The sequence below is a fragment of the Arvicola amphibius genome, chromosome 6, assembly GCF_903992535.2.
Source record: "Arvicola amphibius chromosome 6, mArvAmp1.2, whole genome shotgun sequence".
Lineage (NCBI taxonomy): Eukaryota > Metazoa > Chordata > Mammalia > Rodentia > Cricetidae > Arvicola > Arvicola amphibius.
This window is the reverse complement of record NC_052052.2, coordinates 83,947,182-83,974,872: the sequence shown is the minus strand read 5'-3', so window position 1 is coordinate 83,974,872 and position 27,691 is coordinate 83,947,182. Positions and strand designations below refer to the sequence as shown.

Genomic DNA, 27,691 nt, shown 5'->3' with positions numbered 1-27,691 from the left:
ATGAATTCCTGATATTCTTCCCACCTCCATGTCTTAAATAATGGAATTACAGATTTGTGCCACCGCACCTGACTCATTTCACGTGTTTTCATTTATCTACTCCTCAACTCAAATAAGTTAGAAAAATAGTCTCAATCCTTTTTTTTTTTTTTTTTTTTTTTTTGTTCCACTGAGGGACTAAGAGGGAAGCCTGGCTTTAAAATTATCTGCCTAAAGCTGCCTCTCAAACCAGCATTTAAACAAAGCACTTAGCAAAAACACGACACTTCGTAAGTGTTCACTAAAGTTTCTTTCAGTCACTAGAATATTGGTTGTTAGTTGTTTTGAAAACTCAGGCACAATACAACTTAATTGTACAAAGGTTAGCGCGCGGGCGCAGACTGGGTGGGCGGGGTCAAGGAAGGCGGGGCCTGGAAGGGCGTGGGCAAGAGAAACCCCGTCCCGGCACCTGAGACAGGTGGAGCGCACGGCTCTCGGCCATGTCCGCGGACGCCTGGGAGCCAGAGTCCGAGCCGGGACCCGAGCCGGGACCCGAGCCGGGACCCGAGCCGGGACCAGAGCCGGACCAGTTGTGCTCCGAGCACGGAGAGCCTCTGAACTGGTTCTGCCTCTTCGAGAGACGGCCGGTATGCGCCGCCTGCGCCAGGTTGGGCGGCCGCTGTCACGGGCACCGCATCCGCCGGGCGGAGGAGCACGCCGAGGAGCTGCGAGTGAGCGGGCTTAGGGCCGGGAACTGGGGTGACTGCTCTCGGAGTCGGGGGGCGGGGCTGGCTTCTCTGTGACTTCCCTTTCAGAACTAGGTGGTTAGAGGTGTCACCTCTGGATTAAGCTGGATCCGAGTTCGAATTCTACCCACTCCCAGTGAGTCACGGAACCTAGCTTGTTATATTTCACCGGTAGTTTCCGGACATTCATAATACCGCGTGTTTGTTATAGCTGACCTCAGAAAAACTCAGTTCCCTCATACCCCTTGACTCAGAGTCTCCTCCCCTCCCCTCAGGTTTTCTGGTGAGGGGTCTAGTTCTCTTCCAACCTGGCCTTGACATGACGTGAAGTTGATGAACCTGGTTGGGGAGAATGGCAGGACTCTATCTCCAAAGGCCTCCCCATCTCCTGGTTCAGCGTGTCCCTAGACTGGTCACCTTCCTGTTATCCTCCCACCCCCGCCCTTTCCCCTGAACTTCTGAGGTTGGAGGCCAAGACACCTTGGTGCTGCAGTCTTATTTTCATTCTAGCTGTGGCCCCTGGGGAACTACTTGCAATTTTATTAAATGGCTTAATTCTCCCAACCCCGCCCTGGCATTGAGCCCTGCTGTTCATTCTGAGGACATCAGCTACTCAACCAGATTGTAATAAACATACCTTACTGGAAACCTTACTGGAAACTGCGGTCAGCAGGGTTTAGTTACTCAGCGATGATGAAAATTAACCTGAGTAAAGTTGATAAAATCAGCTTTCATCATGGGTGAGCATTTTACAAATTCCTAAGGACTTAGATATTTATCATCTCATTCCACCCAGGCTGGGCTTTTGAAGAGTGGGTTTGAATTCAGGTTTTTCAGATGAGGAAAAGGAGACCCACAGCAGGATTGTAACTCCTCCCAAACTCCTAATGTTCAGGGCTCAGAGGGTGAAATTCATTGACTGGGCAAGAGGAAACCACTGCTTGACCTCAGTGGTTAAGAAGAGGAAAGGACCTAATGGAAAGCCTTGAATCTGAGCAGTGGGAGGGGTGGAAGCTGGGGCAGGGTGGCAGACTTGGTTCAACGCCCCAGGTGCCTTCTCTGGGCCACCCTAAGACCTTACACACATGCTTGGCCTTGGCTTAAAGGAAGCAAGTCTTGCCCCTTTCCTTCTACTTTAGATATTGTGGTTTTGTTTGTTTGCTTTTCTTTTTTTGTACTGGGTTTAACCAGAGCCTCGGGCATATAGACTCTACCGCTGAGCTACGTCCCTAGCCCTAGCATACACAATGGCTTCAGTACACTCCTCCTTCACTCCATCCTGCAGAGAAATTGTCCTGGGCAAAACAGCACCAGTTCAGCTGCTCTTAACTTCTGGACCCATGCCTCAAAGTGAGTTAGAGGGTCGGCTCAAGTTAGGAACCAGCCTAGGTGCCCATTATTGGAAGACTGGATAAGAAAAATATGGATATATTCACATACATAGACACACTAGGTATTATTCTATAATGCAGAATAAAATGATGTGGTTTGGAAGGAAGATGGAGGGAAGTGGAGTGAAACAAGCCTGATCAGACAGACGACTGTCACAGGTTTTGTCACATGTGGAACCTGGACACAGGCCATAGAAAGGTAACATAAGCTGGGTGTGGTGGCACACTCCTGAGCGAGTAAGGCAAAGATGGCGAGTTTGAGGCCAGTTTGGATTTCATAATAAAGCTCTATCTTTAAAAAAAAAAAAAGCCAGTTGCTTTAGTCTGAGCATTTGGCAGGTAGAGGCAGGAGAATCTCTGTGAGTTCAAGGCCAACCTCATCTAAAACTGAGTTCTAGGACAGCCAGAGCTATACAGAGAAATCCTATCTCAAAAAAATTGTCTTAAGTAATAAAAAAAAAAAAAGGGAGGGCTGGAGAGATGGCTCAGCAGTTAAGAGCACTGGCGTCTTTTAGAGGACCCGGGTTCAATTCCCAGCACCCACATGCCAGCTCAGAATTGGCTGTGACTCCAGCTCCAGGAGTTCTGACACCCTCACCAGGACATTCGTGCAGGCAAAACACCTGCGCAATAAGATAATAATCGTCAGGATAAATAAAAATTAAAAAAGAAAAAAGAGACATGAACCTTAGAAGGGGGAGCATTAAGGAAGAGAGGACCAGGGTAGAGGAGGGAGCTAGTGGGTGAAGGGTGAGTGCAACAGGAGAGTCACGTGGAACTGTTTCTCTGTAGCTTTGGAGCATGCCCAGAAACTAGCTCTTGTAGACCAGGCTGGCCTTGAATTCACAGAGATCGCCTGCCTCTGCCTCTCAGGTGCTAGGATTAAAGGTATGGGCCACCACCACCTGGCTAAAACTTTTTTTTTTTTAAGCAAAAAGGACAAGGGCTGGAAAGACGGCTCAGCAGTTAAAAGCACTGCTGCACTTCCAGAGGTCATGAGTTCAATTCCCAGCAACCACATGGCAGTTCACAACCATCTATAATGGGTTCTGCTGTCTTCTGGTGTCCAAACATACATGTAGATAGAACACTGATACATGAAATACATTTTAAAAAATCTGGAACAGCATAACACTAACTGAAAAGAGTTCTAAAATAGCATGTGCTGTTTCATGTAAGTCATAAAAAAGATATACCCATGCTTTATTTATAAAATAAAATAAAAAAGGACAATAGCTAAGCTCAGTTCTCTCAGTCCCTGGTACACGATGACCACAGGGCCACCATTCACTCTTACTGATGGGAGGGGTTGGGAGACTTTCTTGGAAGAGGTAACTGGACTACTGCCTTGTGGCAAATGGCACTGGGGCCAGTTCTTCTGGGGAGCAGTGGTGGGATTGGTACCTGGAAGTGCCGCAGCTGTTACCTCGTGTGAAGGAGTGGGAAAGGTCTGGGTCTAAGCCAGTCTCCCATGGTGAGCCAGCTAGCCATCTGCCTCAGCTCCCTCGTTCCCAACCCGTTCCCCGCTCCTTGATGGCTGATGCGCGTGACTTTGGGAACAGAACACTACCGACTCACTTGTGGTCATATCAATATTTATTTAAGGCCCTTTATATGCAGGAACCGCCTTCTATATGGAAGGTCAGAATGTGGTGCTTATGCTCCAGTAGGAGGAGACAGAAAAGCATACAAGATGTAGTCAGCAGCTGTAAGAAATAAAGCAGGACAGAGTCAGGGTGAGTCAGAGAGCTTCCCCGAGGAGGTGGCACATGGGTAGATCAAGGGAGCAAGACAACTGGGGGAGGCTAAGGCTGAAGGAGGAAGTAACAAGCCCAAACCCTCAGGCAGGCTGGGTAAACCTGGTGTTTTTAAGTAGCTGAAGGAAGGTTAGTGTGAAGTAGGGGGTGGCATGGGAGACAAAGAGTTATTCCAGGTAGGACCTGTGGCTCAGATAAGAGGCCTGTTCTCACCGTGACTGTATTGGAAAACTACTGGGAGGTTTTGAACTGGACATGGCCTGCACCAGTTCCCTTAGAAAAAAATTGCTGTGGTAATATGGAGGCGTTCTAACAGGGTTCCTCTGAGGTGGTGACCATCTGGCTAGAATAACAGGAGTGGAAGTAGTGGTGAGGTGAGGAGAGGGAGGAGGGCTGGGGACAGACCCATCAAGACCCAAGTATCGGCTGCAGAGATGGCTCAGAGGTTAAGAGCACTGCCTGCTCTTCCAAAGGTCCTGAGTTCAGTTCCCAGCAACCACATGGTGGCTCACAACCATCTGCAATGAGATCTGGTGCTCTCTTCTGGTGTACACACAGACAGATACTGTATACATGATAAATAAATAAATCTTAAAAAAAACCCAAGTGTCTTGATGGCCCCAAATGAGTAACTGGATAGGGAGTCCAGCGCTGGTGTGCTGGAAGGAAAGACACAATAGGCTTATATGGGATCCTTGACATAAGGTTTTGGGAACATAATTGTTTCTGATGTGATGATATCTGGATTTGAACAATGGGAGTGGGTGACTAAGGGTTAAAGGGAAAAACTGCTCGAACGAGTGAGCGGCCTATGTGCATGAATAATGCTGTCTGTGTTGCAGAACAAGATTGTGGACCAGTGTGAGAGGCTGCAGCTACAGAGCGCGGGCATCACCAAGTATGTGGCAGAGGTCCTGCAAGGGAAGAGCCAGAAAGCAGTGGTAATTCTCCGTTCACTCTCGGCACTGGGCCTCCCCCTAGGATAAGACTCTAGCCCAGGTCTAGCACAGTCTAAGATCCCTTTCCAAACTTACAGCCTCGTTGCTACTGATGAGCTGGCTGCTTCCTTCAGCACACAGGCTACGGGACTAGGAATCAGAATCCTTGGTGACTTTGGGTTCAAAGCCAAAAAGACTAGTGCCTTTTTTCCCACAAAATTTTAGACTTTTTAAATTTTATTTTATTTTAATGTGTATGATTGTTTTGCTTACATGTATGTGTGTTCACCACATGTGTGCCTGGCACCAGCAGAGATCAGAACTAGAGTTATAGATGGTGTGAGCCACCATGTGGGTGTTGGAAACCAAACCCAGATCCTCTGCAAGAGCAACAAGTGCTCTTAACAGCTGACCTATCTCTCCATCCCCAAGACTTTTTTGGAATTATTTTGTCCTCATCTCTAGAATTATGAAGTTCCTTAGGCACTTTTACATGGATTCTTCTTCTCCTTCCTCTTCTCCCTTCCTCCTTCTTTTTTTTAAAGCCAGTATGAAGCATTGAACCCAGGGTTATGTACATGCTAGGCAAATGCTCTACCATTGAGCTACATCTCCAGTTCTTTTGAGATATTCTTTTGTTTGTTTTGCTTATTGAAACAGTGTTTTGTGTAGCCTAGGCTAGCCCCAAACTTGATATATAGCCAAGACTGACCATGAACTACAGATCTCCTTCCTCCATATCCAGATTGTTGAGATTACATGCAAGCGCTTCCATGACAGGAATTTTTTAAGTACTCTGATGGCAGTAAACATCCCTATTTGAAGATGGGGAAACAAGTCTCCCAGAAGTGAGTTGACTTGCCCAAGGCCCCACTCCTCATTGCAGAGATGCAGACAAGCTCTATATCCTGCATCTGCTGACTCTCGGGCCCCACACCTCACTCCTCATTGCAGAGGCAGAGACAGCTCTGTATCCTGCATCCACTGACTCTTGGGCCCCACACCTCACTCCTCATTGCAGAGATAGAGACTTCTATATCCTGCATCTGCTGCCTCTCAGGCCGCTGCTGCTGCTACATCACACTGCTGATCCTTTTTTATTAAACACCACTCTTATGTCTTCTCTCTTAAGTATGCCCTTCAGGGCAGGGCCTGTGAATTTCTTTTTGCCTATGCCCTATGCCTCACCCACCCCCACCTATACACATAGCATAAAGAATAAGTTTCTTTTAATCGCGTAAACTAAACTGACATAAACTTCATAGAAGGGCACAGACATCTCTCAGAAGCTTAAAGGAACAGCACCAGTAACCAGAAAGCAGCTAGGAGTCCACCTATTCTGTATTCATCTCCCCTTCTTTTTGCATGATCTTGATTTCTCTATCTCAGTCTGTCTTTGACTCTCTCACGGTTTTTATTTTCATGTCCTATTGCACTGGCTAAGCCTTCAGTAGAATATAAACTAGAAGCTATAGTAGCAGATCTGCACACAACTTCCAACATTTTACTATTTCTTTAACAAACCTTTACTGAGCACTCCATATGCCAGGCACCATTGGCCTGCCTGTTTGCTAGGCATTCCACAGTGAACAAAACGTGAAAGTGCCTGTTTGCATGAATGCTACATTCTGGTCAGGAGACACAGACAATAAAGAATAAAATATGTATTAATGTCAGAAGGCAATACAGTCTTTGAGGAAGGGCCCCAGCATGTCCTGAGGGATGGGTTCAATGACTTATGCTGTGATAAGGAATGCTCCCATCAAGAAAAGTTGATATTGCTGGGCAGTGGTAGCACACGCCTTTAATCCGACCACTCAGAAGGCAGAGACAGACAGATCTCTGAGTTCCAGGCCAGCCTGGTCTACAAAGTAAGTTCCGGGACAGCCAGAGCTGTTACACAGACAAATCTTGTCTTGAAGAAACAAAACCAAAACAGAGGTAAATTGCTTGCTGCAAAAGCCTGCTGACCTAAGTTTGTTCCTGGAAGCCACATAAAGATAGAAGGAGAGACTAATTCTATAAAGTTGTCTTCTTACCTCCACATATGCACCGTGGTGTGCACACCCACGTGCACATGCCTACTCATGCACACATACACAATAACGATAAAGAAAAATTTGAAGAAAAGGTTTGTATTTGCTCAGAGACCTAAGAAGTGGAGTGATGAAGCGCACACCTGCGGAAAGAGTGTCTAGACAGGTCATCAAGTGCAAAAGGCCTGGGCAGAGGGCGCCCGAGCTTCTGGAGCAGTGTGAACAGGAGAGATGGCAGGAAGAAGTAAAATCAGAGAAGCAAGAGGTTCGGTCACAGGGGGGTTGCCTTCATTTCAGATATAAAGACAAATCACTGAAAAGGTTGGGTTTTTTTGGTTTTTATTTAGGTTTTTTGTTTTTATTTATTTATTTTTTGTTTTTTAAAACATAATAAGGCAAAAGACTTAAATTTAGGGTCTAGAAGGGTGGCTCAGCAGTTAAGAAAATACTTCCTGCTCTTCCAGAGAACCTGAGTTTGGTTGCTGGTACCTACTTTGGGCAGCTCACAACTGCACTTAACTTCAGCTCCTGGAGATCCAACATGCATGTGGCACACATGCGTGCACACACAGGATTGAAGACAGATTGAGATTTCAGTTTAAAAAGGATCAGCTATAGTAGGAAATGGCCATAGGCAGCGAAAGTAAAGGCCAGGAGAGCAAGTGAGCTGCAGGTACAGGTGAAGTCAGTGTGCTTCAGACTCAAGTGAGCTTCCTTGATACTCACTAGGCTGTTCTCCACACCGTAAAGATCACGGGTCTCGGTTTCTTCTGGAAAAGACAGATGACTGTTTCCTGAACTGTACAAAGCAGCTCTGCAGGCGCAGGGCCCAGGGAAGCAACCGTCCTTGGCCCTCTGACATAGAGAAGGCAGCTCTGTTCTGACGCATGGCCTCGGGAGCAGGGCTAGATGACAGTTGGGAGGGTGCTCGCAGTGTCCAGGCTAACAGGAAGTTCCTGCTCAGTCACCGAGTGTGTCTGGAGGTACCTACTGCAGCCAGGACCTCACCACTGGGAGTTAGAAGACGATGCACATTAGCATCCTTAGCTGAGCCAGGCAACGTAGCATAGTCCTTTGATCCCAGTACTCGGGAGGCAGAGGTAGACAAATTTCTGTGAGTTCCAGGACAGCCAGGGTGGTTACACAGAGAAACCCTGTCTCGAAAAACTTAAAAAAAATTTTTAGCTGAAAGTTTTTTCAGAGCCCCTTGATGGCACATTAAAAACTCTGTTGTTGGAACCAGTTGGGATGGACAAGACTTAGGAGGGGGATAAGATTTTGGCCCTCGGGCAGGGTGAAATTTCAACTGGACCCTGGTTTGTATTGGTCTGGCTGGTGAGAATAACTTTTTAAAGCCATTATGCCCTATGATCACTATGATTCCTTCATTTTTGTCCCATGACCATCATGTTTCCAATGTGAGTTCATCTCTAAGCCCTGCCCACCTTTTAAACTGTAGTCATGACCTTCTGAGACATGGCCTGGATGTTTGAATCTTTTTTTTAATATTTATTTATTATATATACAATATTCTGTCTGTGTGTATGACTGCAGGCCAGAAGAGGGCACCATACCTCATTACACATGGTTGTGAGCCACCATGTGGTTGCTGGGAATTGAACTCAGGACCTTTGGAAGAGCAGGCAGTGCTCTTAACCTCTGAGCCATCTTTCCAGCCCCTGTTTGAATCTTTTATGCCACACTTCAGAACTCTAAATGCTAGGGTGTCGAAGTAAATGGCTTGAGTCCCTTTGTTCTCCATGCTCAGCCCCTGGCAGACACTGTCAATCAATGTTGGCATTGTTTCTGCTACACCCGTACTTCCTCTCCTACTTGTGACTAGGACTTTGTCTCTGACTCCTCATTTTATCCCTTGCCAGAGCATGGCTAGTGCGGCAAGGGAGCTGGTTATCCAGAGGATGAGCCTGGTGAGGAACCTGTGTGAGAGTGAGGAACAGCGGTTGCTGGAGCAGGTGCTCGGCGAAGAGGAGCGGGCTCACCAGAGTATCCTGACTCAGCAGACACATTGGACTGAGGCACTGAAAAAGCTGGACACCCTCCGTACCAGCCTGGTGGGCATGCTTACCCATCTGGATGACCTCCAGCTGATTGTAAGTCAGGAGAGGGTGAGGACACAGAAGGTTGGCCAGGTACCCCCAGATTTGAAGACCTCAAGAATGCCAAAAAGATGGCCTTGGGACAGGGATGAGTGACAGTGGTTTCTGCCAGACTTGTGAAGCTGTTTCTATTCTGGCCCATCTGTGTGCGTTTGTAGCACATAACCCAGCTAACTCGGCTTGGCCAAAAGCTCCACCACTGACATCTGATAGCCCTTGGCATTTGTCAGATTCCACCTCTCCACTATCCCCAAGGGGTGTCTGGTCATCCTGGTCTGTCTTTACCAAGAATCCTGTCAGGTAGGTTTAGCTAGATCCCCCTTCCCCTCAATGTTTCCTCTTAGTCAGCAGTTGCAGCCCCTTAGGGGGTTGAACAACCCTTTCACAGGGGTTGGGAATCACAGATATGATTTGTACAGCAGCAAAATTACAGTTATGAAGTAGCAATGAAAATAATCTTTTGATTAGGGTCACCACACATGAGGGACTGTATTAAAGGGTCAAAACATTCTGAAGATTGAGAACCACTGCTCTTAGTGATTTTCCACACAGTGATCCCACCCTGCTCCATGGCCATCAATTCCCATGCTGCATTCAAAGTTGAACTTAATCTCTCACCTACAGCAAGATCCCCTGGCAGTAGTTCCTGTAGCTATCTTCTTTACTATGTTTGTCATTCTATTCTTTTTTTTTTTTTTGAGACAGGGTTTCCCTGTAGTTTCTAGAGCCTGTCCTGGAGCTAGCTCTTGTAGACCAGGCTGGCCTCGAACTCAGAGATCCGCCTGCCTCTGCCTCCCGAGTGCTGGGATTAAAGGCGTGCGCCACCACCGCCCGGCTGTCATTCTATTCTTAACATGAGAGGGGAAATAAAATTATCTGAGTACTTGGCACCTGATAATGATATACTTTCAACGGCAAGCAAATGCTTACTGAGTGCCTTGCGTTGTGTAACGGGGCAGAGTCACGGCACAGCAGCAGTTGCTCCGAGCTCTACCTAAGAGTTGCTACACAAACTGACAAGTAGAATGTGTCATGGTAGTAGAGGAATCCCTCGGAGGTCAGAACACCCACAAGGCAGGAGGGATGGACCACAGAGCTTCCTGGATGAAGTGACTTAGAAGTAATGAGAAAAGTACCCAGGTGCTGGGAGTTGGGGAGTGCAGAGTGCTTAGAAGCACTCCGGGAGAAGGCAGCATTGGTGCAGATAAGGCCCCAATATAAACAACACATTCTTGGGTTTACCAGACATAATCACAACTAGTATTTAGTGCTTTTCAAAGTACTTTATAGATATGCAGAAGCCTCCAGTTTTGAGGGACAGTAGACACCTGAGTGTCTACCAGCAAGGAAGAATGAAGAACAAACAGGAAGGTGGTCTGACTGCCTTAGATTGTGAATTCACTCGGCACCAGCTTCCAGGCAAGAGCACATTCTGTTCCAGCAACTGGGACACGAATCACAGGCCTCCAAGAGCAGGTGCTTCCATGGCGGGTGGCACTGGCTCTGTGGAAGACGGTGCTGAGCTGGAGTTGAGAGGAGCCTGGTTCGCCACAGGGGAGGAGCAATGGCTGACTCATTTTTGTGCATGTTGGGAGGATAGAGGAGCTGTGTATATGGGAGAGAACAGCCCTAAAGCTTTGTCTAGGCCTTTGTTGTGAAGCCTGCATCCACACAGTTGTGTGCAGTGAAATGTGTTCAGATCGTGTTCACACACTGGGTGTCTGCTGCCAGCCTGACCATGTTTTCTTCTCTTGCAGCAGAAGGAGCATGAGATTGTTGAGAGGTGAGTGTGGCCCTATAATTTGCTCAGGCTGTCACTGAGACCCCCTTCCTTCTTCCCAGGCCATTGCAACTTTCTAAAGCCTAGCTCCAATGTCAGAGGTCAGGCCCACGCCTTCTCACCTTCCACGTCTTCTTCAGATCCATATGGAAAGGCAGTGAAACAAATACTTATTAGCTATGGCCTTTATCCTACTTCAACTATGGTTACCCTGGATAAGAATCCTGAGACTGAGAACTGGGGCCTGGACTCACCTGATACCTGCTTCCTTGGTGTCTCCTCTACCTTTCTTCCTGCAGTGAATGAGTTTTTAAGACTTACGTCTGCATAACCACTCAAATTTCCCATCTTCGTAGTTAAAGAATTTCAACAGCTCATTTCTGAATGCTAGAAGGTCGAGAGGCCAGGGCCTGAGGAAATGACCAAATGGATAAAATTTGCCAGGCAAGGTGGTTAGCCAATCCCAATAGGGTTGTTGCTTGGTATACAGTGCTTTTACCTGGTTTGTACAAAGTTCTGGGTTCAATTCCCAGCCCTCTAAAATGAAAAAGCAAGCCCTTATTGAGTCAACCCTTCCCAATCTATTTGCCTAGAGATGTGGTTGGTTTTAAAGAATTAGTTAATTACTTCATGTGTGTAGGTGTATGCGGGTGCCATGGCTCATGTGTGGGTCAGGGGACAACTTGTGGGAGTTGTTCCTCTGCTTCCACCATGTGAGTCCTGGGTCGCCAAGCTCTCTGGCAAGCACCTTTATCCACCGAGTCTGTGTGCCAGTCTCAGATGTGGGATTCCAAACTCTTTGTTTCACTAGATGTGGGATTTCTTATTTAACTGGAATATATGTGGCTTCGTGTGTGTGTGTGTGTGTGTGTGTGTGTGTGTGTGTTTCTTTTTTGCCTCCTTTTAATGATATATATAGTGTGGGCTGTGATGTCACTGTCCCGTTATCAAGGCTATTAAGTTTGAACACTTGAATGAAGTGGTGGGCATTTCAGGTGTCGTCAGCCAGGTTCTTCATTATAAGGGTGTATTTTCTCTTTCATAATTGATGAACCAACAATGAAAGGCACTTTCTGTGTGTTTCCTGTTAGCTTCCAGACTTTTACCCCAAGAGTTTTGCACCCATGTTAATTTCTGCCCAAGTTGTTCATTTGTTTTCTTACTTACTCCCTCTCTTATTTGGATTGGTCACAGATTCTGATGTTGTCTGCTGCATAGTAAAGCACCACTTCCGCTGTGCTTACTTTGACATTCAGGTTGCCCGTGTTTGACCAGTAGTCATTGGCTTGTCTATTTGACAGGTCCCCATCTTCTTTGAGTATTTTCTTACTGTGGCACAAAAAATGTCCCCGAGGTGGGAGGGTTGGAGAGCTGGCTCAGCAGTTAAGAGACCTTACTCTTTTTACAGAGGACCTGAGTTTGGTTCCCAGCACCCACAAGGTGGCTTGCAACCCATAATCTGATGTCTTCTTCTGACCTCCTTGGGTACCAGACACACAAGCAAGCAAAGCACTCATATATATAAAATAAATATAAAAAGTATTCTTTAAAAAGTTATCCCTGGTTCAGATTGGGTTTTGCCTGCCCCAGCCCTGGAACCAACTGTTTCTCCAGGGGGTCTTATATCTGTTTTTTTTTTTTCTTTTTCTAGTTTTTCGAGACAGGGTTTCTCTGCAGCTTTTTTCTTATATCTGTTTTTAGTAGGATAAGATATCTCAAAGCCCACATGAGACATTAAGTGTTCTCACTGCTACTGAGATGTCATGTACTGGACCTTTAATCAGAGTTTGGGGATATTTGTGACTTCTTATGCATGAATCTGTATCATAACTTCTAATTCCAGTCTAACACTGCAGTTAACACTGCCTTTGCCTGCCTCCAGTTTCATATTTGTGTCTTATACTAAGAACCTTGGCTCCTAGGCTAGGCCTGACGGCCTATGCCTTTAATCCCAGTACTTGGGAGACAGGCAGATAGATCTCTGTGAGTTCAAGGCCAGCCTGATCCACATAGTTCCAGGACAGCTAGGGCTACATAGAGATACCCTCTCTCAAAAAACCACTGCTACCACCACCACCAATAATAATTAATAATAATCAGAAAAGAATCAGCTCCCAACAAGGCCAATAGCTTTATTCATTTGCTTAGTCCTTCAGCACGTGATTATTGAATTGCTGAGTCCATACTTCTTCCATTGAGAAACCTACTGGTAGAGTTGAAGATTTGTGTGTAGTGCTTTGTGCTCTCCCAAGAGCTGTTGTCAGTCCCATCTAGGTGGGATCTCACTTATCTAATGAGAACTGCCTTTGTTGGCTCTGGTATTTCCACATCTTTGGTGGCTGGGCTCTGTTCTTACCTAAGAGTGGCAACAAGTCCGCACTGCATAGACAGAATGTTCTGATTCCAGCCAGGCTTTGCTGTATTCAAGTCCCACTGGGCCATGACTTTTGTGTTCTGTCCCACGCAGTAGCTGGACAGGTGGCTCTCTGTTGACTTTGGTCCATGGATGGTCTCAGCTATGTTCTGGAAGGACAGCTCAGTTGCTGACACTGATCCTCCTTGTCTCCCTGTTAGCTGGGGCTTCTCCACATAGTGCTGTTATGTTTTGAGAGCACAGGCTCTCTCTTGTTACCAGGGCCCATTGTCAGCATTTGTACCTCCTCACGTCTAAGGCTGCTCATCTCATTCTTCCAGGCCAGGACAGTCAGTGACAGTCTCATAGAGACTGCACGCATCAGAGGAGCACCTCTGGATGGCCTCAGGCCATCTTCAGAATTAGAGGTGGAGGAACATTCCTTCTGAGAAGCCAGGTTGGAGAACTGCAAACTATTAGATGAGTTCCCGCTTCACTTTTTGTCCCTTTGACATTTCATTTTGGGTTGAGGGGGAAAACGTGTTGAATGGTGCCTGGGCTCATTCAACTGGGCCAAGTCTATTCTATTTTTTTACATGGAAGCAGGACTTGAATCCAGCTCCGATTTTCTATTCAGTGTCTTCCATAAAGCTCCATTCTGGTGTAAATGGAGAACCCACTACCTTCCCATTACAACACAGTCTACACAGCCAAACATCTGGATAGACTGCATCCTGCTCTTAAGCAGTCCCTCCTTTAAGATTTTTGGCTTGTTTTAATATTTATCTATCATGTGTGTTTGTGTGTGTGTGTGTGTGCACTTGTGTGTATGTAAAGATATTCAAAGAAGACATTGGATTCTCTGCAGCTGGAGCTACAGAAGTTAAGAGCTTCCATGTGGGTTCTGGGATTTGAACCAGAGTCTTCTACAAGAGCAACAAATCCTCATAACTGCTGAACCATCTCTCTGGCCCTTGTGGGTTTTTTCTTTTGTGTGTGTGTGTGTGTTGTCTATATATATGCCTGCATATTTGTGTGTTTGTGTGTTGTCTATATATATGCCTGCATATTTGTGTGTTTGTGTGTTGTCTATATATATACCCGCATGTTCGTGTGTGTAAATACCATCATGCATGTGGCGGTCAGAGAACAATCTCAGATGCTGGTTCTCACAGGGTCTCCCTGTTAGCCTGCACCAGGCTAGCTGGCCTTTGAGCTTCCTCTCTCCACCTCCCATCTCGCCTAGAAGCACAGGGATCGTAGGTGCAAGTGATTTGCCTGTTGAGTCACCTCCCCAGCTTCGAGGAATTCCATCCTGATGTTCGGTGCGATCCTCAGCTAGGGGTGTTTGTGTTTAAGAACCGAGGAGTGGCTGGGATCTTTGGACCAAGCAGGGAAACATTTACTGTCGCAGTGGGTTTTAGAGGAGGTGAGATATTTTCTGGATAGTATATAAAGAAATGTTATCACACAGAGCTCCCGAGGCCCAGATCCTGTCCCATCTCTGCTGTCAGAGCGCACAGCCTCCAGTCTCCACTCCCGAGTTTTACTTATTTTATTTGTGTTTGCATGCATGTGTGTATGTGTATGTTGGTGAGTGCAAGTGTTCACAGAAGCTTTCTGATCCCCTGAAATTGGGGTGACAGGTGGTTGTATTGGAGTTGGGGACTTCTGCAGAAGCAGTAGGCACTCTTAACTGCTGAAGTCTCTCCAGGCTCTTCCTCCACTTTTAATACCAGTTAAGAATATACTTCCCTATATACTGTTTGCTTTGCTGGAATGAAGGTCTCTGGGGAGGGGGAATCAGGAAAAGCCACTTTCCCTCTGGCTAATACAATCATAGTGTCACCTACAAAGGAAGGATTTTACTTCTGTCTTCCTCTCCTCACTCATGTGGATCCAGGTGCATTTCTAGAACCTTCTGTCTCTTTTTCCCCCTGCCTTAGGGCTGAGGAAGCAGAGGGCGTTTTGGATCCCCAGGAGTCGGACAAATTAAGCTTTAACGAGAAGTGTGCTTGGAGCCCACTACTGACGCAACTCTGGGCAACGTCGGTTCTCGGGTCTCTCCCAGGTTAGGAGCTACAAGATTGCAGCACTGCCTACCTGCATGTGTGGGGGTGGGGAGGGGTTGCCCGGATCCTTCCTTCCCGTTTCTCTGTGGTTAGGGTTAGGATTAATTATGTTCCTTTAAGTTCTGTTCTCTTTGCATCTCACCTTTCTGGGACAGCTCCTTATCATTTATTGGAAACCTCAGATTCCTTTTTAAAGTAGAATGACATCTACCTGGAGAGCTTCTGGTACCACAATGAAGCTGCCAGGGCTTGCCTCACCCATTCATTTAACAAACACCGGCCTAAATGAGTGTGGTGATGATCCACGCTTGGGCAGCTGAGGCAGGAACTCTTGAGTTCGAGGCCAGGCTAGCTGCCTCTCTCCCTGTCTGAGACCCTGTCTCAAACACAAGAGGACAACAAAACTGACTGGTGTTGAATGTGGGCCTGTGCTGCATACTGGACCATCAGAGGCGAAACTTACTGTCTCCCAGAATTCCGCTGGGTTAGATGGAAGCTCATATGTCCCCTGGTGATAGACTGAAGCTTTCTCAATTTTAACTCCCCCCTGCAGGTTATCCATGTAATATATGTATATGAATTATTATTATGACCAGTAATAGCTTATGTGCTCGAGATTCTGGTATCATAGTTAACTTCTGAGAACTGCTTTTGTTGTGCTTCCTATTTTTGGGCTCTGCCCTCAGGAAGCCACAGATAGGATCAGCTCAAAAGCAGTAAGATAGGGAATACTAAAATACTGGGTATTCACTTGACCCTACCACCAGCTTGACGTGGGAACTCAGACAACTCACTTCTTTCTATCAGAATTTGCACGTGAAGATTTTAGACCAATAGCCACTGTTCTCCTGGCTCCAGCTACTCAGCATGGTCTGTGCTAGGCACTTGACACACACTACCTTGGCTAGTCCCCATGACTACCCTGTGACAAGTACTTTAAAGAGGAAGAAACTGGGGCCTAGGGAGAGTAGATGGCTGTCTGAGGTCAGTGAGTGGTAAGATTAGGAATGGAGTAGGGGTAGGACTCGGGACAACCCTGAGGATTCTTTCTGACAGGCATGGAGGAGGTGCATATCAATGAAAGGACTGTCAGCCCCTTATTGCATTTGTCTGAAGATCGACGGACCCTGACCTTCAGTGCCAAGAAGTCCAAGGCCTGCTCAGATGACCCCGAACGCTTTGACCACTGGCCTAACGCCTTGGCTGCCACCACCTTCCAGGCCGGACTCCACGCCTGGGTAGTGAATGTTCAGCACAGCTGTGCTTATAAAGTGGGTGTTGCCTCAGCCCAGCTGCCTCGAAAGGGCTCTGGCAGTGACTGCCGCCTGGGCCACAATGCCTTCTCCTGGGTCTTCTCCCGCTATGCTCAAGAGTTCCGTTTCTCACACAATGGGCAGCACGAGCCTCTGGCGTTGCTTCGGTGCCCAGCACAGCTGGGCGTGCTGCTGGACCTCCAAGCAGGAGAGCTGGTCTTCTGTGAGCCTGCCTCAGGGACGGTGCTTCACATCCACCGCGCGTCTTTCCCTCGACCGCTGCTCCCAGTCTTTGCTGTGGCTGACCAGGTCATCTCCATCGCTCACCAGTGGCCACAGTGAGGCCAGATTCACGCCCCCATCACCCTTGCAGGCCAGGCCATGCTTCCAGTTAGCGTCCTATCCCCAGAGATGTGTGTGGTCTTCCCCATGGGATCTGCTTCAAACTCAGACATAACCTTTCAATGTTGATCATCTGTGAGGAACCTGTTTCTCTCTTGGCCTTACTCTCCCAAACCCACCATTCCTTGTGCTCTTCTGAGGATCTCATAAATCTGTGTCTCTGCCATCCAGCATGGTTCCTAGTGTACAGTGAGGGAGTATTTGGCTGGGCAGGTTGGTGACCTGTGATGTGGCAGTCCCTGGAGGTGTGTCTCTGCAGAGAAGCCTGTGGTGAAGATTCCTTAGCCTCTCAGCTCAGTAGTTCTTGGTCCTTTTCATGACACAGCTTGTGGAGAGAAGATTTTTCTAGCACCCAAAGAACAATCTGCCAGGCAGCTCCTGGCCAGAAAACAGGCCTGGAAGTGTCATGCCCTCCTCCCACATTCTGCCATGTCACTAGTATCCTATCCCGAGGAAGTGTGCTTCTAGCCCAGATGTGGGCATTTGTCCCAGGCCCTGAGGCTGAGCTGTAGCATGGACCTGGCTGTGACAGGGTGACCCCCTCACTGCTTCCCTTGGGGTGGAGACTTGGCTGGAGACCTGGCTGTGACAGGGTGACCCCCTCACTGTGCTTCCCTTGGTGTGGAGACCTGGCTGGACCTGGCTGTGACAGGGTGACCCCCTCACTGTGCTTCCCTTGGGTGGAGACCTGGCTGGACCTGGCTGTGACAGGGTGACCCCCTCACTACTTCCCTTGCGTGGAGACCTGGCTGGACCTGGCTGTGACAGGGTGACCCCCTCACTGCTTCCCTTGGGGTGGAGACCTGGCTGGACCTGGCTGTGACAGGGTGACCCCCTCACTGCTTCCCTTGGGTGGAGACCTGGCTGGAGACCTGGCTGGACCTGGCTGTGACAGGGTGACCCCCCTCACTGCTTCCCTTGGGGTGGAGACCTGGCTGGACCTGGCTGTGACAGGGTGACCCCCTCACTGCTTCCCTTGGGTGGAGACCTGGCTGGACCTGGCTGTGACAGGGTGACCCCCTCACTGCTTCCCTTGGGGTGGAGACCTGGCTGAGAGCTTCAAACCAGAAGAGCTGAGGGGAAAGGAGGACTATCCTTAGTGAATGAATGTGAGTGTCGTTAGAGGTTTCTGGATGCTTAGTGGTGTCTTGGCTGTAACTGGCTTCAAGCTGCAAGGCAGCTTTAGGTGCAGGCTTAAAAATAAGTGGGCCGTGGCTCCCCTAGCAGAAGGGGCCTGGAGATGTTGAACCAAGGGCACGTCTCTTTGCCATTTCCTCCATAAGGAGTTCATCTGAGGATGATATTTTTGCAAGAACTGGGGAGGAAGCTTGGTGGCAGAGCACCTGGTTAGCATGGCCAAAGCCCTGAGTTCCATTCCTACACTGCAAACTGAGCAGTGTGAAGACCAGTCAGGGTGTTCACAAGTGGAGCTGGCAGAAATCACTGCTCTGCTTCAGTCCCTTACTGCCATGCAGAAACGGGGCCCCAAGATGGCTGGGAGGACTCTGTGGGTTCATATGGGTGGGTACATGTGTGTATTTGGGCATGCATGTATGTAAGTGCATCATCTTCAGAAGGGCCATCTCCCCTTTGGAGACAGTCTCCAGTTGGGTGGACTGGCCAGTGGGCCTCAAGGAACTGTCTGTCTTAGTCTCCCCGCTGCTGAATTCCAAAGTGCACATCACCATACCTGGCAAGTTTATGTGGGTTTTGATGATCAAATTTGGGTTCATGTTAGTAGTGAGCAAGCATTTTACCATTGAACTTTCTCCCTAGTCTTTTTTATTTTTAATTTTTAAATTTATTATGTGTGCTTAATATGAGGTGGTGTTCACGTGCCATGGTGCACATGCAGAAGTCATCAGAGGATAGCTTTATTGTTGTAGAGTCTTCCCCCCATCTCTGTGGCGTCCCAGGGCAAACATGAGTCATTATGAGGGTTTTTTTACACAGGTTTCTCTGTGTATCCCTGGCTGTCCTGGAACTCGCTCTGTAGACAAGCTTGCCTCTACCTCCCATTGCTGGGACTAAGGATGTGTGCCACCACCACCCTGCTCCTTTGTTGCTTTTGTACTGTTTCACATAGCCTAAGCTGGCCTTGAACTCATTATGTAGCCTCCACCTCTAGAACGCCAGGGTTACAGACAGTGCTACCATGTCCATATGTGAAATGCTTTGTTAGGTTTGCTTACTCACTTATTCAAAACACTGGTCAGAACAAATTCACAGGTCTGCTATCGTCAGCTAACTTTTGTTGAAGATTTCTGAGACCCTTGTAGCTGGGGCCACAGCTCATGACTTGTGTTCACTGCCTGACCCTTATGAGTTATTACCGAGTCATCAGATCCGGAAAGTCATCAGTCTGAAGAGCTCTGCCATTGCCTGGACATGGGCTCTGTTAAACACAAAACATCTAGGGACAAAGTCACCCTCTTTCACTAGTATCCAAAGGCCCTAGGCCATGCCCTGACTGCCGCAGTGTTCAGCTCACAGGTCATGGTGGGGCTGTTGCAAACACAGCTCTTCCTCTGACTGTCCAGATATTACCCACCCTTTATTCGCTGGTGAGAGTCCCCTCCAGAGTCACTGTCGTATCAGAGCATATACACTCATGTTTATCTGTGCTGACAGCCCATGTCCCCTGTGCCCAGCAATGAACAAGGCACAGATTTATCTAATAACATCTATAGAGGTAAGACAAAGGAAAATTAAATTGAAAAAAAAAGCCAGGTGTCATGGCCCACAGCCATCCCAGCACTTGGGAGGCAAAAGCAGGAGTTCAAGGCCAGCATGGTCTACAAAGCAAGTTCTAGGACAACCAGGACTACACAGAGAGACCCTGGCTTGAAAGGAAAAAAGAATCCATTGCACTCTCTCGCGTGACATGGGTCCCCGTCTATTTGTACCCAGTGGTTAAATCAATAGATTTTGAGTCAGACAGGCCAAATTTGGAATTCAGGTTCCCTCACAAGTGTGACCACAGACAGATTAAGCCCTGGATCTCAGTTTCTTCATATGTAAAGTGGGGTTTATGCCACCTCTGCCCACTGAATAGCTTTGAGGTAAAAAGATTTAGTGGGCTGTGCGTGGTAGCACACGCCTTTAAGCCCTCTGGGAGGCAGAGGCAGGTGGATCTCTGTGGGTTCAAGCCCCGTCTGGTCTACAGAGAGAGTTCAGGACAGGTTCCAAATCTACACAGAGAAACCCTGTCTCAAAAAACATTTATCATGGTATCTGTTGCAGGGCAGGCACAAGCCAGCAGTGTCCTCCTCTCAAGGGTGCCAGTGCACAGCGTCCCTACTGTATACCCAGCACCCTGGCTTCCAAATCTGTATAACCCTGAGGTTCCACGGTTGGGAAGGGGATTTCTGTTTCAACTTCTCTGGGCTTTTTTGATTTTGTGTTGCACAGTGGGGTATCCGACCTCCAGTGACAACAGCCCTTGCTGTAAAGGCGGGGGAGAGACAATGAGAACATGTCTAGTTTGAACACAGGGCCTCATAAGGCAGACAAGTGCTCTACCACTGATCCACGTCCCTGGCTCATAAAAGTGGCTCACACCTGTGATCCTAGGATTCAGAAGGCTGACGGAGGAAGATCATGAGTTCCAGGCCAGTGTGGACTAGAGTAGGTTCACATCAACCTGGTTGTGCATAGGGTCCCTCCATGGATATGGAGCAGGGTTATGATAGAAGGGACAGCCGGGTGCATACTAGTACATGTGCACAAACTCTGTGATCTCAGTCCAATCCCCAGAACCCATGGGAACATGGAGAGACCAGAGTCTATAAAATGAGCCTCTGAACAACCCCCCCATATAATAATAAAAAGGGACGGAGGTATGAATAATGAGTGAACTCAAAAACTAGGCTACTGCCAAGCTCTTGCTGTTCTAGGATCAGAATAGTTTATCAAGGTTGCAGAGGGAAGGCAGGAGAGGGGAGAAAGAAGGGACTTCTTGCTTCCAATGTTTATTTGGTCCCACCTCCTTCCCTCATCAGACTTGTGACAGAGGGCTTGAGGCCTCCAGAAGGTCCAGGGCAGGCAGGAGATGGGGCAGAGAGAATAGAATATGCTCTTTAGGTACAGAATCTCTGACTGAGGAGTGCAAAGGCTCTGGACCTACCACCAGGAAGCTGTGCATGCCCACAGCCCGAGCCCCCTGGTAATCACAGGGGTAACTATCCCCAATATGAGCTGCTACCGCAGGTTCTACATGAGCAAGTTGCAAGGCCTCATGGAAAATTCGTGGGTCTGGTTTAGGACAGCCCATAGCCTCAGAAGTCAAAACAAACTCAAAATGTTCTCGCAGGCCAAGGCCTATTAGGATGTCCTCTAGTCGTCGGTCAAAATTGGAGATCACAGCCAGTCTCAGACCCCGCTTGCGGCACTCCTTCAGGGTAGTCTCAGCCCCCTCCAACACCTGCCAGGTGGAGGGGCTGCTGAAGTCCTCATAGAGACAATCAGCAACGGGAATAATGGCCTGGGCATCTGGGACCCCTGCCAGGTGGAAGGTGTGGAGGACCAAGTCCTTCCACCATTGACGGGAGGTAAGGCCACAGTTCTGGCCATAGTTGGGAAAGTTGTGGCTCTGAGCCCGGTATGCCTGCCCAAAGGCTTGTTCCAGGGCTGTGGCTTCTACCACCAGCCCATGGGCCCGGGCCTTGCTGGCATATTCTTCCCCAACAGAACGGCGGAGCTTGATCAGGGTATCCTTTATATCCCATGTCAGAAGGCGCATCTGCAGGCGGTGTGCCATGGACAGCAAGGTCACTGCAGGTCACAGATCAAAGAAGACACTAAACTTGTTCAGGTCTCCTCTACAGCTTCCCAGGCTATGTAGGTCAGGATTGTAGGTGGACACGAGGCACTTTGGAAATGTCTTTCGGCACAAGATTCTGGAATGAACAGTGGCAGGTGAGATGGACCCTGATGTTAGAGACTTGGGTCAACATTCCGAAGGACAAAGTTCGTGTCCTGAGAAATTACTCTCTGAGTACCTGTGTCTCTCACCCAACCCCTCAAGCTCTTGAGGTTGGAGCCTGAGCTGTGCCTCATTTGGTAGAGTGCTTGCCTAGCACACACAAAGCCTGGGCTTGATCCACATACCGAATGAGCTTGGCATAGTGCATACACCTATAATCCCAGCGACTAGGAGGAGGAGAAGGCAGGAGAATCAGAAGTTCAAAGTCATCCTTGGCTACATAGCAAGCCTGAGACCAACCTAGGCTGAACCTGTCTCAAAATATAAAACCCAACGAAGATTTTTGGACTAAATGAAATTATTTATGCATTTGCTTCAAACCAAATTTCTGGGCATCTTATGAGCCATATCTTGGGGAAGAAGAGGGATTTCTAGCCCCTGTGGCATTCCTAGGCATTAAATGATATGGGTTTCTCTGTAGACAAATGACTACAAAACAAGCATGAGGAAGTCAAAATGTAGCACGAGGCTGTTAGTCTCTGACCTTGGGACACTTCCTTAGCAGGTGAAGTCCTGGGGGCCCTGCGGCTGGGCGCCCTGCGGCTGGGCGCCTTGCGGCTGGGCATAGTGCTCCAGGTGGGGCTAAGCTGGCTACAAAGCTTTGTGGGTCAAAGTTGGGAAGCAGTTAAGAGTGCTATTATCTCTATGTTATATTTTGCCTTCATGTAAGTACACCTCAGTTACATTTGGTGCCTGTGGAGCCAGAAGAAGGTATCAAATCCCCTGGAACGGAAGCTTCAGACAGTTGTGAGCTGCCATGTGTGTACTGGGAACTGAACCCAGGCCATCTGAGCCCATGACACTGTTAAAATTATTAGTAAATGTGATCCTTCTTTGAAGACCCATGCTTGAGTATGCCCGACTTTCTCCTGACTCTCATGCTTAAGCCTATATTAAAATATCATTAATAAAATCTCCAACTTCATCAAAAAAAAAAACAAAAGCCTACTAGTAATGTCAAAAGAGGATGGTCCCTAGTCTGACGAGCAACGTGGCTGGAGAGGGGAGGATGGAGCCAGTGAGGGGGCAGTTTCTTGCCTACAGTCACAGTCCATCTGCAAACACAGCCAGGATTAGAACCCAAATGTCCAGACAGGGCTCCCTTCCACTGGACTTTGCTTACCTATATTTATATTCTTTCAAAAACTGAGCCCGTACAGGGTGGGACAGAAGACAGTCTGTTCCTACCTGGCTCTGAGCTGCAGCTTCTCCATCCTTGCTAGAGTTTGTAATAACTGCCACTGAGGCCAACCCAGGAGGGCGACTGACCCAATGCCCAGACGCCAATTCTCGGCCCGGAGTCAGAGACCGATTGCTGCTTTCTCCCCCCAGGCAGACCTGACTGCAGACAAAACTGTCTCTTTGAATCTGAGGGGGCCGAATTCATTCAGAATGATGCCAAACATGCACAGATAGAGGTGTGGGTAGGGTAGGGCACTTAGAGAAATGTGACAAAGAGGAGGATTTAAATCAGCTTGATAAAGGGAGATCACTTTAAAGGGGCTCTTACTGCTCAAGTGGGTAGGCCGAGGCCCAGCCAGGAACCTGAATGCATCCTAAACACCTCGGGACACCTCTGGTTCAGCTATGGCCCAGAAAATAAAAGGTGTAGCCGGGGTGGGGGCTTCCAGGCAGGCCTGACCACCCTGAAAGCAGCGTGATCCGGGCTCCAGCGTCCCCCGCTCGGCTGCACAGCGCACCCACGCCTCAGCGGCTCCCACCCTGGGGCCCGGCACCTACCTGTTTCAGGGAAAGAGTCCAGAGAGGCAGCGGCTGCTCCACCGGCTCCACAAAGACGCAGAAACTCGCGACCCGCGCCGACTTGACATTACTTCTCGCCCCGCCCTGCTCTGGGCGTCACCAAGCTCCTCCCTCGTGCCGGTCTCCGGTCTTTGTTCCTTCCGTTACCCCGTAGCTTCCCTGCTCCCGGTCCCACGCTGTCCCGTCGTCCCCCTGCTTCCGAAGGTCACAATCTAAACCCGTGATTCTCTCAGCTTTTCTCTATCCCGCTGCCCTCCCCCGCCCGCGTCCCCACTTCCCACATCCCAGGAATGGGAACGCCCGGGAAGTACCTAGACTGATTTTGGGATTTGGGGCTCAGCCCTAGTGCATGTAGTGAGGACTCCAGCAATGCGCTATTGATACATCTCTGTTCTGAGAGACCCCAGTGGATTCTAGAAAGAAATTGCTTGTCACACCCACAGAGGTCATTGAGGTAGGTAGGGACCTCTGTAGTAACCTAGACAGTTTTGTTCAGTTTAGTTTTTTGAGACAGGACAGTTTTGGAGCCTGTCCTGGAACTAGCTCTCGTAGACCAGGCTGGCCTCGAATTCACAGAGATCTGCCTGCCTCTGCCTCCCTAGTGCTGGGATTAAAGACATGCGCCACCACCGCCCGTCTAGACACTTAGTTTTAAGATAGGGTTCCACTATGCAGGCCAAACTGGCTATGAACATCTCTTGCGTCAGCCTGCCAAGTGCTGGGATTATAGACACGCCACCACCAAGTTTGACTAGCCTAGGTCTTTAGGATAAGGAAGAGTCGTGTTTTCATAACTGAAACACACGTTTATTTAAAAAAAACTGTCCGAAGCAAATAAAGCTGCACCCTCAACTTTGTCGATTTGCCACGTGCTAAGCAAGCACCTGTGCTCAGTGCCTGACCCATTCATTCTTCACTGAGGACACAGCAGGAAAACGGCAGTTTCCTGCCTACACGAAAATCAAGCTAATACATGATATGTGCTCTAAGTGCAGCCAAGGATTTTGGGAGAGGCACTTCCCACTGCTCTTTACTGCCCTTCCCCCACCAGCACCCCCTTAAAACATGTTATCTCCTGGTTCTCTGTGGACTTTGGATGAACTCAGCTTGTTTCACTGGGCCTCAGAAAACAAAGTGCGAAGTCATGAACCGGGGGCTCCCACTTGCCACACCGATTTTGTGTCACAGGTTGATTCGCAGAAATGGAGGCGGGAAGGGCAGCCAGGACATCAGAGTTCCACCTGGTTTTCACAGAATCCAGAATCCCTATCTCTTTTTAGGGTCACCTCGACTAACCCTTTAGTTTAGATCCCAACTCTGCCACTCTGGGGACTAGACAAAGTAACTTCCAGCAGAATCAGGCTAGCTTTAAGTAGATTTCCAAGATAATGAACGTCACCTGTTGTTCCACATAGCTCTCCGTATGAAGATGGCATGACGGACCACATAGAAGATTCTTTTTAAATGAGAAAACAGACTACTGCATGTTTAAGAATTTTGTTTGGGGTCACATACCACACAGTACAGAGCCACCACACTGCGCATCTCCAGAGTTTGCCAGTGTCTATCTGCTCACCTGGAATCATGACCTTGACTTAACTGTCGGGCCTCCAGAATCTGCTAGGTTTGCTAGTAGCAAATACAATTAATAATAACGAAGACGTGGAAGCTGCAGGTGTCCCAGTGTCCTGGGGTATCACAGGAAAGATGGTGGTGGTCTCTGATACGCTGTATCTAGCTTCTTTTTGATTTGCAAGTTCCAAGATAGGTACACTTGGTCAGGTGGCATACACCGGCAAGCCCCATTAGGAAGGCAAAGCAGAAGGGTCACACCAGCTTTGGCTATGGAGCAGGATCCCTTCAAACAGACAAATAGTACATGGATACGATTTAATAAATGTGTTCTCATCCCATAACTAAATTACAAAAATCCCCTGACAGTTTCAGCCTTTTGTTAGTTCATCCTATGCCCTCTGGCTTGTTACTATGTGAATGCTAGCTTGGGCTGTTTTCTCTTTGGGAAATCGAGTTTCTTAGATGGAACATTTCCCTCCATGAGAACTCCTGTCGAAGACTAAGGAAATCCAGGCAGGGGCACACCTGCCAGGCACACATCTCTTATTACTTTTAATTTTTCATTTACTTTTTTAAAAGTTTCAGTCAAAACACACAGGAAAAAGTGTATATGCCTTTAATCCCAGTACTCAGAGGCAGAGGGCAGACTGACCTCTGTGAGTTTGAGGCCAGCTTGCTCTACAAAACAAATTCCAGGACAGCCAGGGCTACATAGTAAGTAAGGCAACATTTTTTTTAAAGTATGTTTTTGAGTTTTAACAGTATGGATACCCTACCCAGACCCCCCTCCAATCTAGATGCCACAAGCAGGTCTGCTTTCACTTGCTTATCCCCTAAATGATAGCAAAACCCTCCACCTTGCCCTTTGGAGATAGGATCTCACACAGTAGCCCAGAGCTATGTTGTTGCCCTATTTCATCCACAGCAATCCTAAGTGCTGAGATTCAAGCCTGACCCACCATGACCCACTTCTTTATGTGTGTGGTGCTGGAACTGAACCAGAACCAGGGAAGTACTCTTCCTACAACTGATCCACACCCTGGGCTTCTGGTTTTTCAAGATAGAGTTTCCTTGTGTAACAGTCCTAGCTGTCCTGGAACTAGCTCTTGTAGACCAGGCTGGCCTCAAACTCACAGGGACTCACCTGCCTCTGCCTCCCAAGTGCTGGGATTAAAGGCGTGCGCCACCACTGCCCAGCTGGGTTTTTAATTGTAATCTCACTTGTTTGTGAGCTGTGTGAATGGAATAACATGGCAGGCACATTCTTTTTTTATTTATTTATTATGTATACAACATTCTGCCTCCATGTATGCCTGCACACCAGAGGAGGGCGCCAGCGCCAGATCTCAGTACAGATAGTTGTGAGCCACCATGTGGTTGCTGGGAATTGAACTCAGGACCTCTGGAAGAGCAGCCAATGCTCTTAACCTCTGAGCCATCTCTCCAGCCTGGCAGGCACATTCTTATATCTTCCTTTGAATCTAAGTTTTATTAATCACACCACACTGTGTGGCTGTCTTGTTCCTTTTCAGAACTGTAACATTTCATAATCAAAATGGAATACACCTCAATGCTGATGGCACTAGGTTAGTTCCAGTCTGGGATGATCACACATACTAGAAAGTGTTATGAACAATTTTCTCTCGGTTTGGTCTCCAACCTTGGCTTATGATCCTCACATTTAAGTAGCTGAAGCACTTAGTAGGTGCATGTGAACCTACTAAGTGTGTCTCAGAGCACACCAGTGAATACTTTTGATAAATACCTAGGTGTGGCAATCAGGATACCCTCATCAAGTATGCTTCCTTTCAGTAGTTTTCTGAAGTGGCTGTACTAGTAACAAGAAGTCTCTTGTTTTGCATTCTCAAAGGCCATCTACCTTTCAGTGTTAGAAAAAAAGAATTTATAACACCTCAATGCTCCCCACCCCTTTGGTGCTCATGCATGTGATTTTGTGAGCTGTCGATATGTTGCATGGGATAGCCTTGAACTCATGATCCTCCTGCCCCAGGTGTCCAATGCTGGGTTTATAAGAATGTGATGAAAATGGAATGCAGAATAAGACAGGAGCTGAGATCACTCCTCCTGCCTGCACAAACTGTCAAACCAGTCCCAGTGTGCTTACAGAATCCCCCCCCCCCCCTCTCTCTCTCTCTCTCTCTCACACACACACACACACACACACACACGAATACCAAAGTGGGCATGTGGTAGTCCGAAGACATGTTTTGGAAGTTAATTCTCTCTTTTCAGTGGGTGCTATGGGTTGAATTCAGGTGAGGCTTGCAAGGCAAGCATTTAGATCTGTTGAGTCATCTCACCACTTCCAAGAAGTAAACCTTTAAACTTGTTATTTTGGCTTTTGTTCTATTCACTAATCCAAATACAGTGGGTAAGTTTTGACAGATTGTTGGATCAGGTTTGAGCAAGTGAGTGACACCAGCTCAGCTCACCACATAAAAGAAGAGACACCCAGACTTAGAGGGAAAATGCATTTCAGGCAGAGAGGACCATTGGTACAATTGTCAGGGCCTTGCCAGCCTTTCA

The 27,691-nt window shown here is 48.0% G+C and overlaps 2 protein-coding genes across 2 annotated transcripts; one reads left to right on the top strand and one right to left on the bottom strand.

The window, feature by feature from the left end:
• The first annotated feature begins 479 nt into the window (after window positions 1-479).
• On the top strand, window positions 480-16,817 carry Bspry (B-box and SPRY domain containing). The gene is given in 7 exon segments (XM_042055312.1): window positions 480-710; window positions 4,716-4,814; window positions 8,728-8,973; window positions 10,722-10,747; window positions 15,044-15,168; window positions 16,226-16,738; window positions 16,741-16,817. Coding segments are annotated over 7 exon segments (1,317 nt in total).
• Window positions 16,818-20,695: 3,878 nt separating this feature from the next.
• Hdhd3 (haloacid dehalogenase like hydrolase domain containing 3) lies at window positions 20,696-23,673 on the bottom strand. Its single transcript, XM_038333938.2, has 2 exons — window positions 23,549-23,673; window positions 20,696-21,722 (listed from the first exon to the last, which is right to left on the bottom strand). The coding sequence occupies exon 2, from the start codon at window positions 21,581-21,583 to the stop codon at window positions 20,822-20,824; it is 762 nt and encodes a 253-aa protein (XP_038189866.1). The 5' UTR covers window positions 21,584-21,722; window positions 23,549-23,673; the 3' UTR covers window positions 20,696-20,821.
• Between the last annotated feature and the right edge of the window lie 4,018 nt (window positions 23,674-27,691).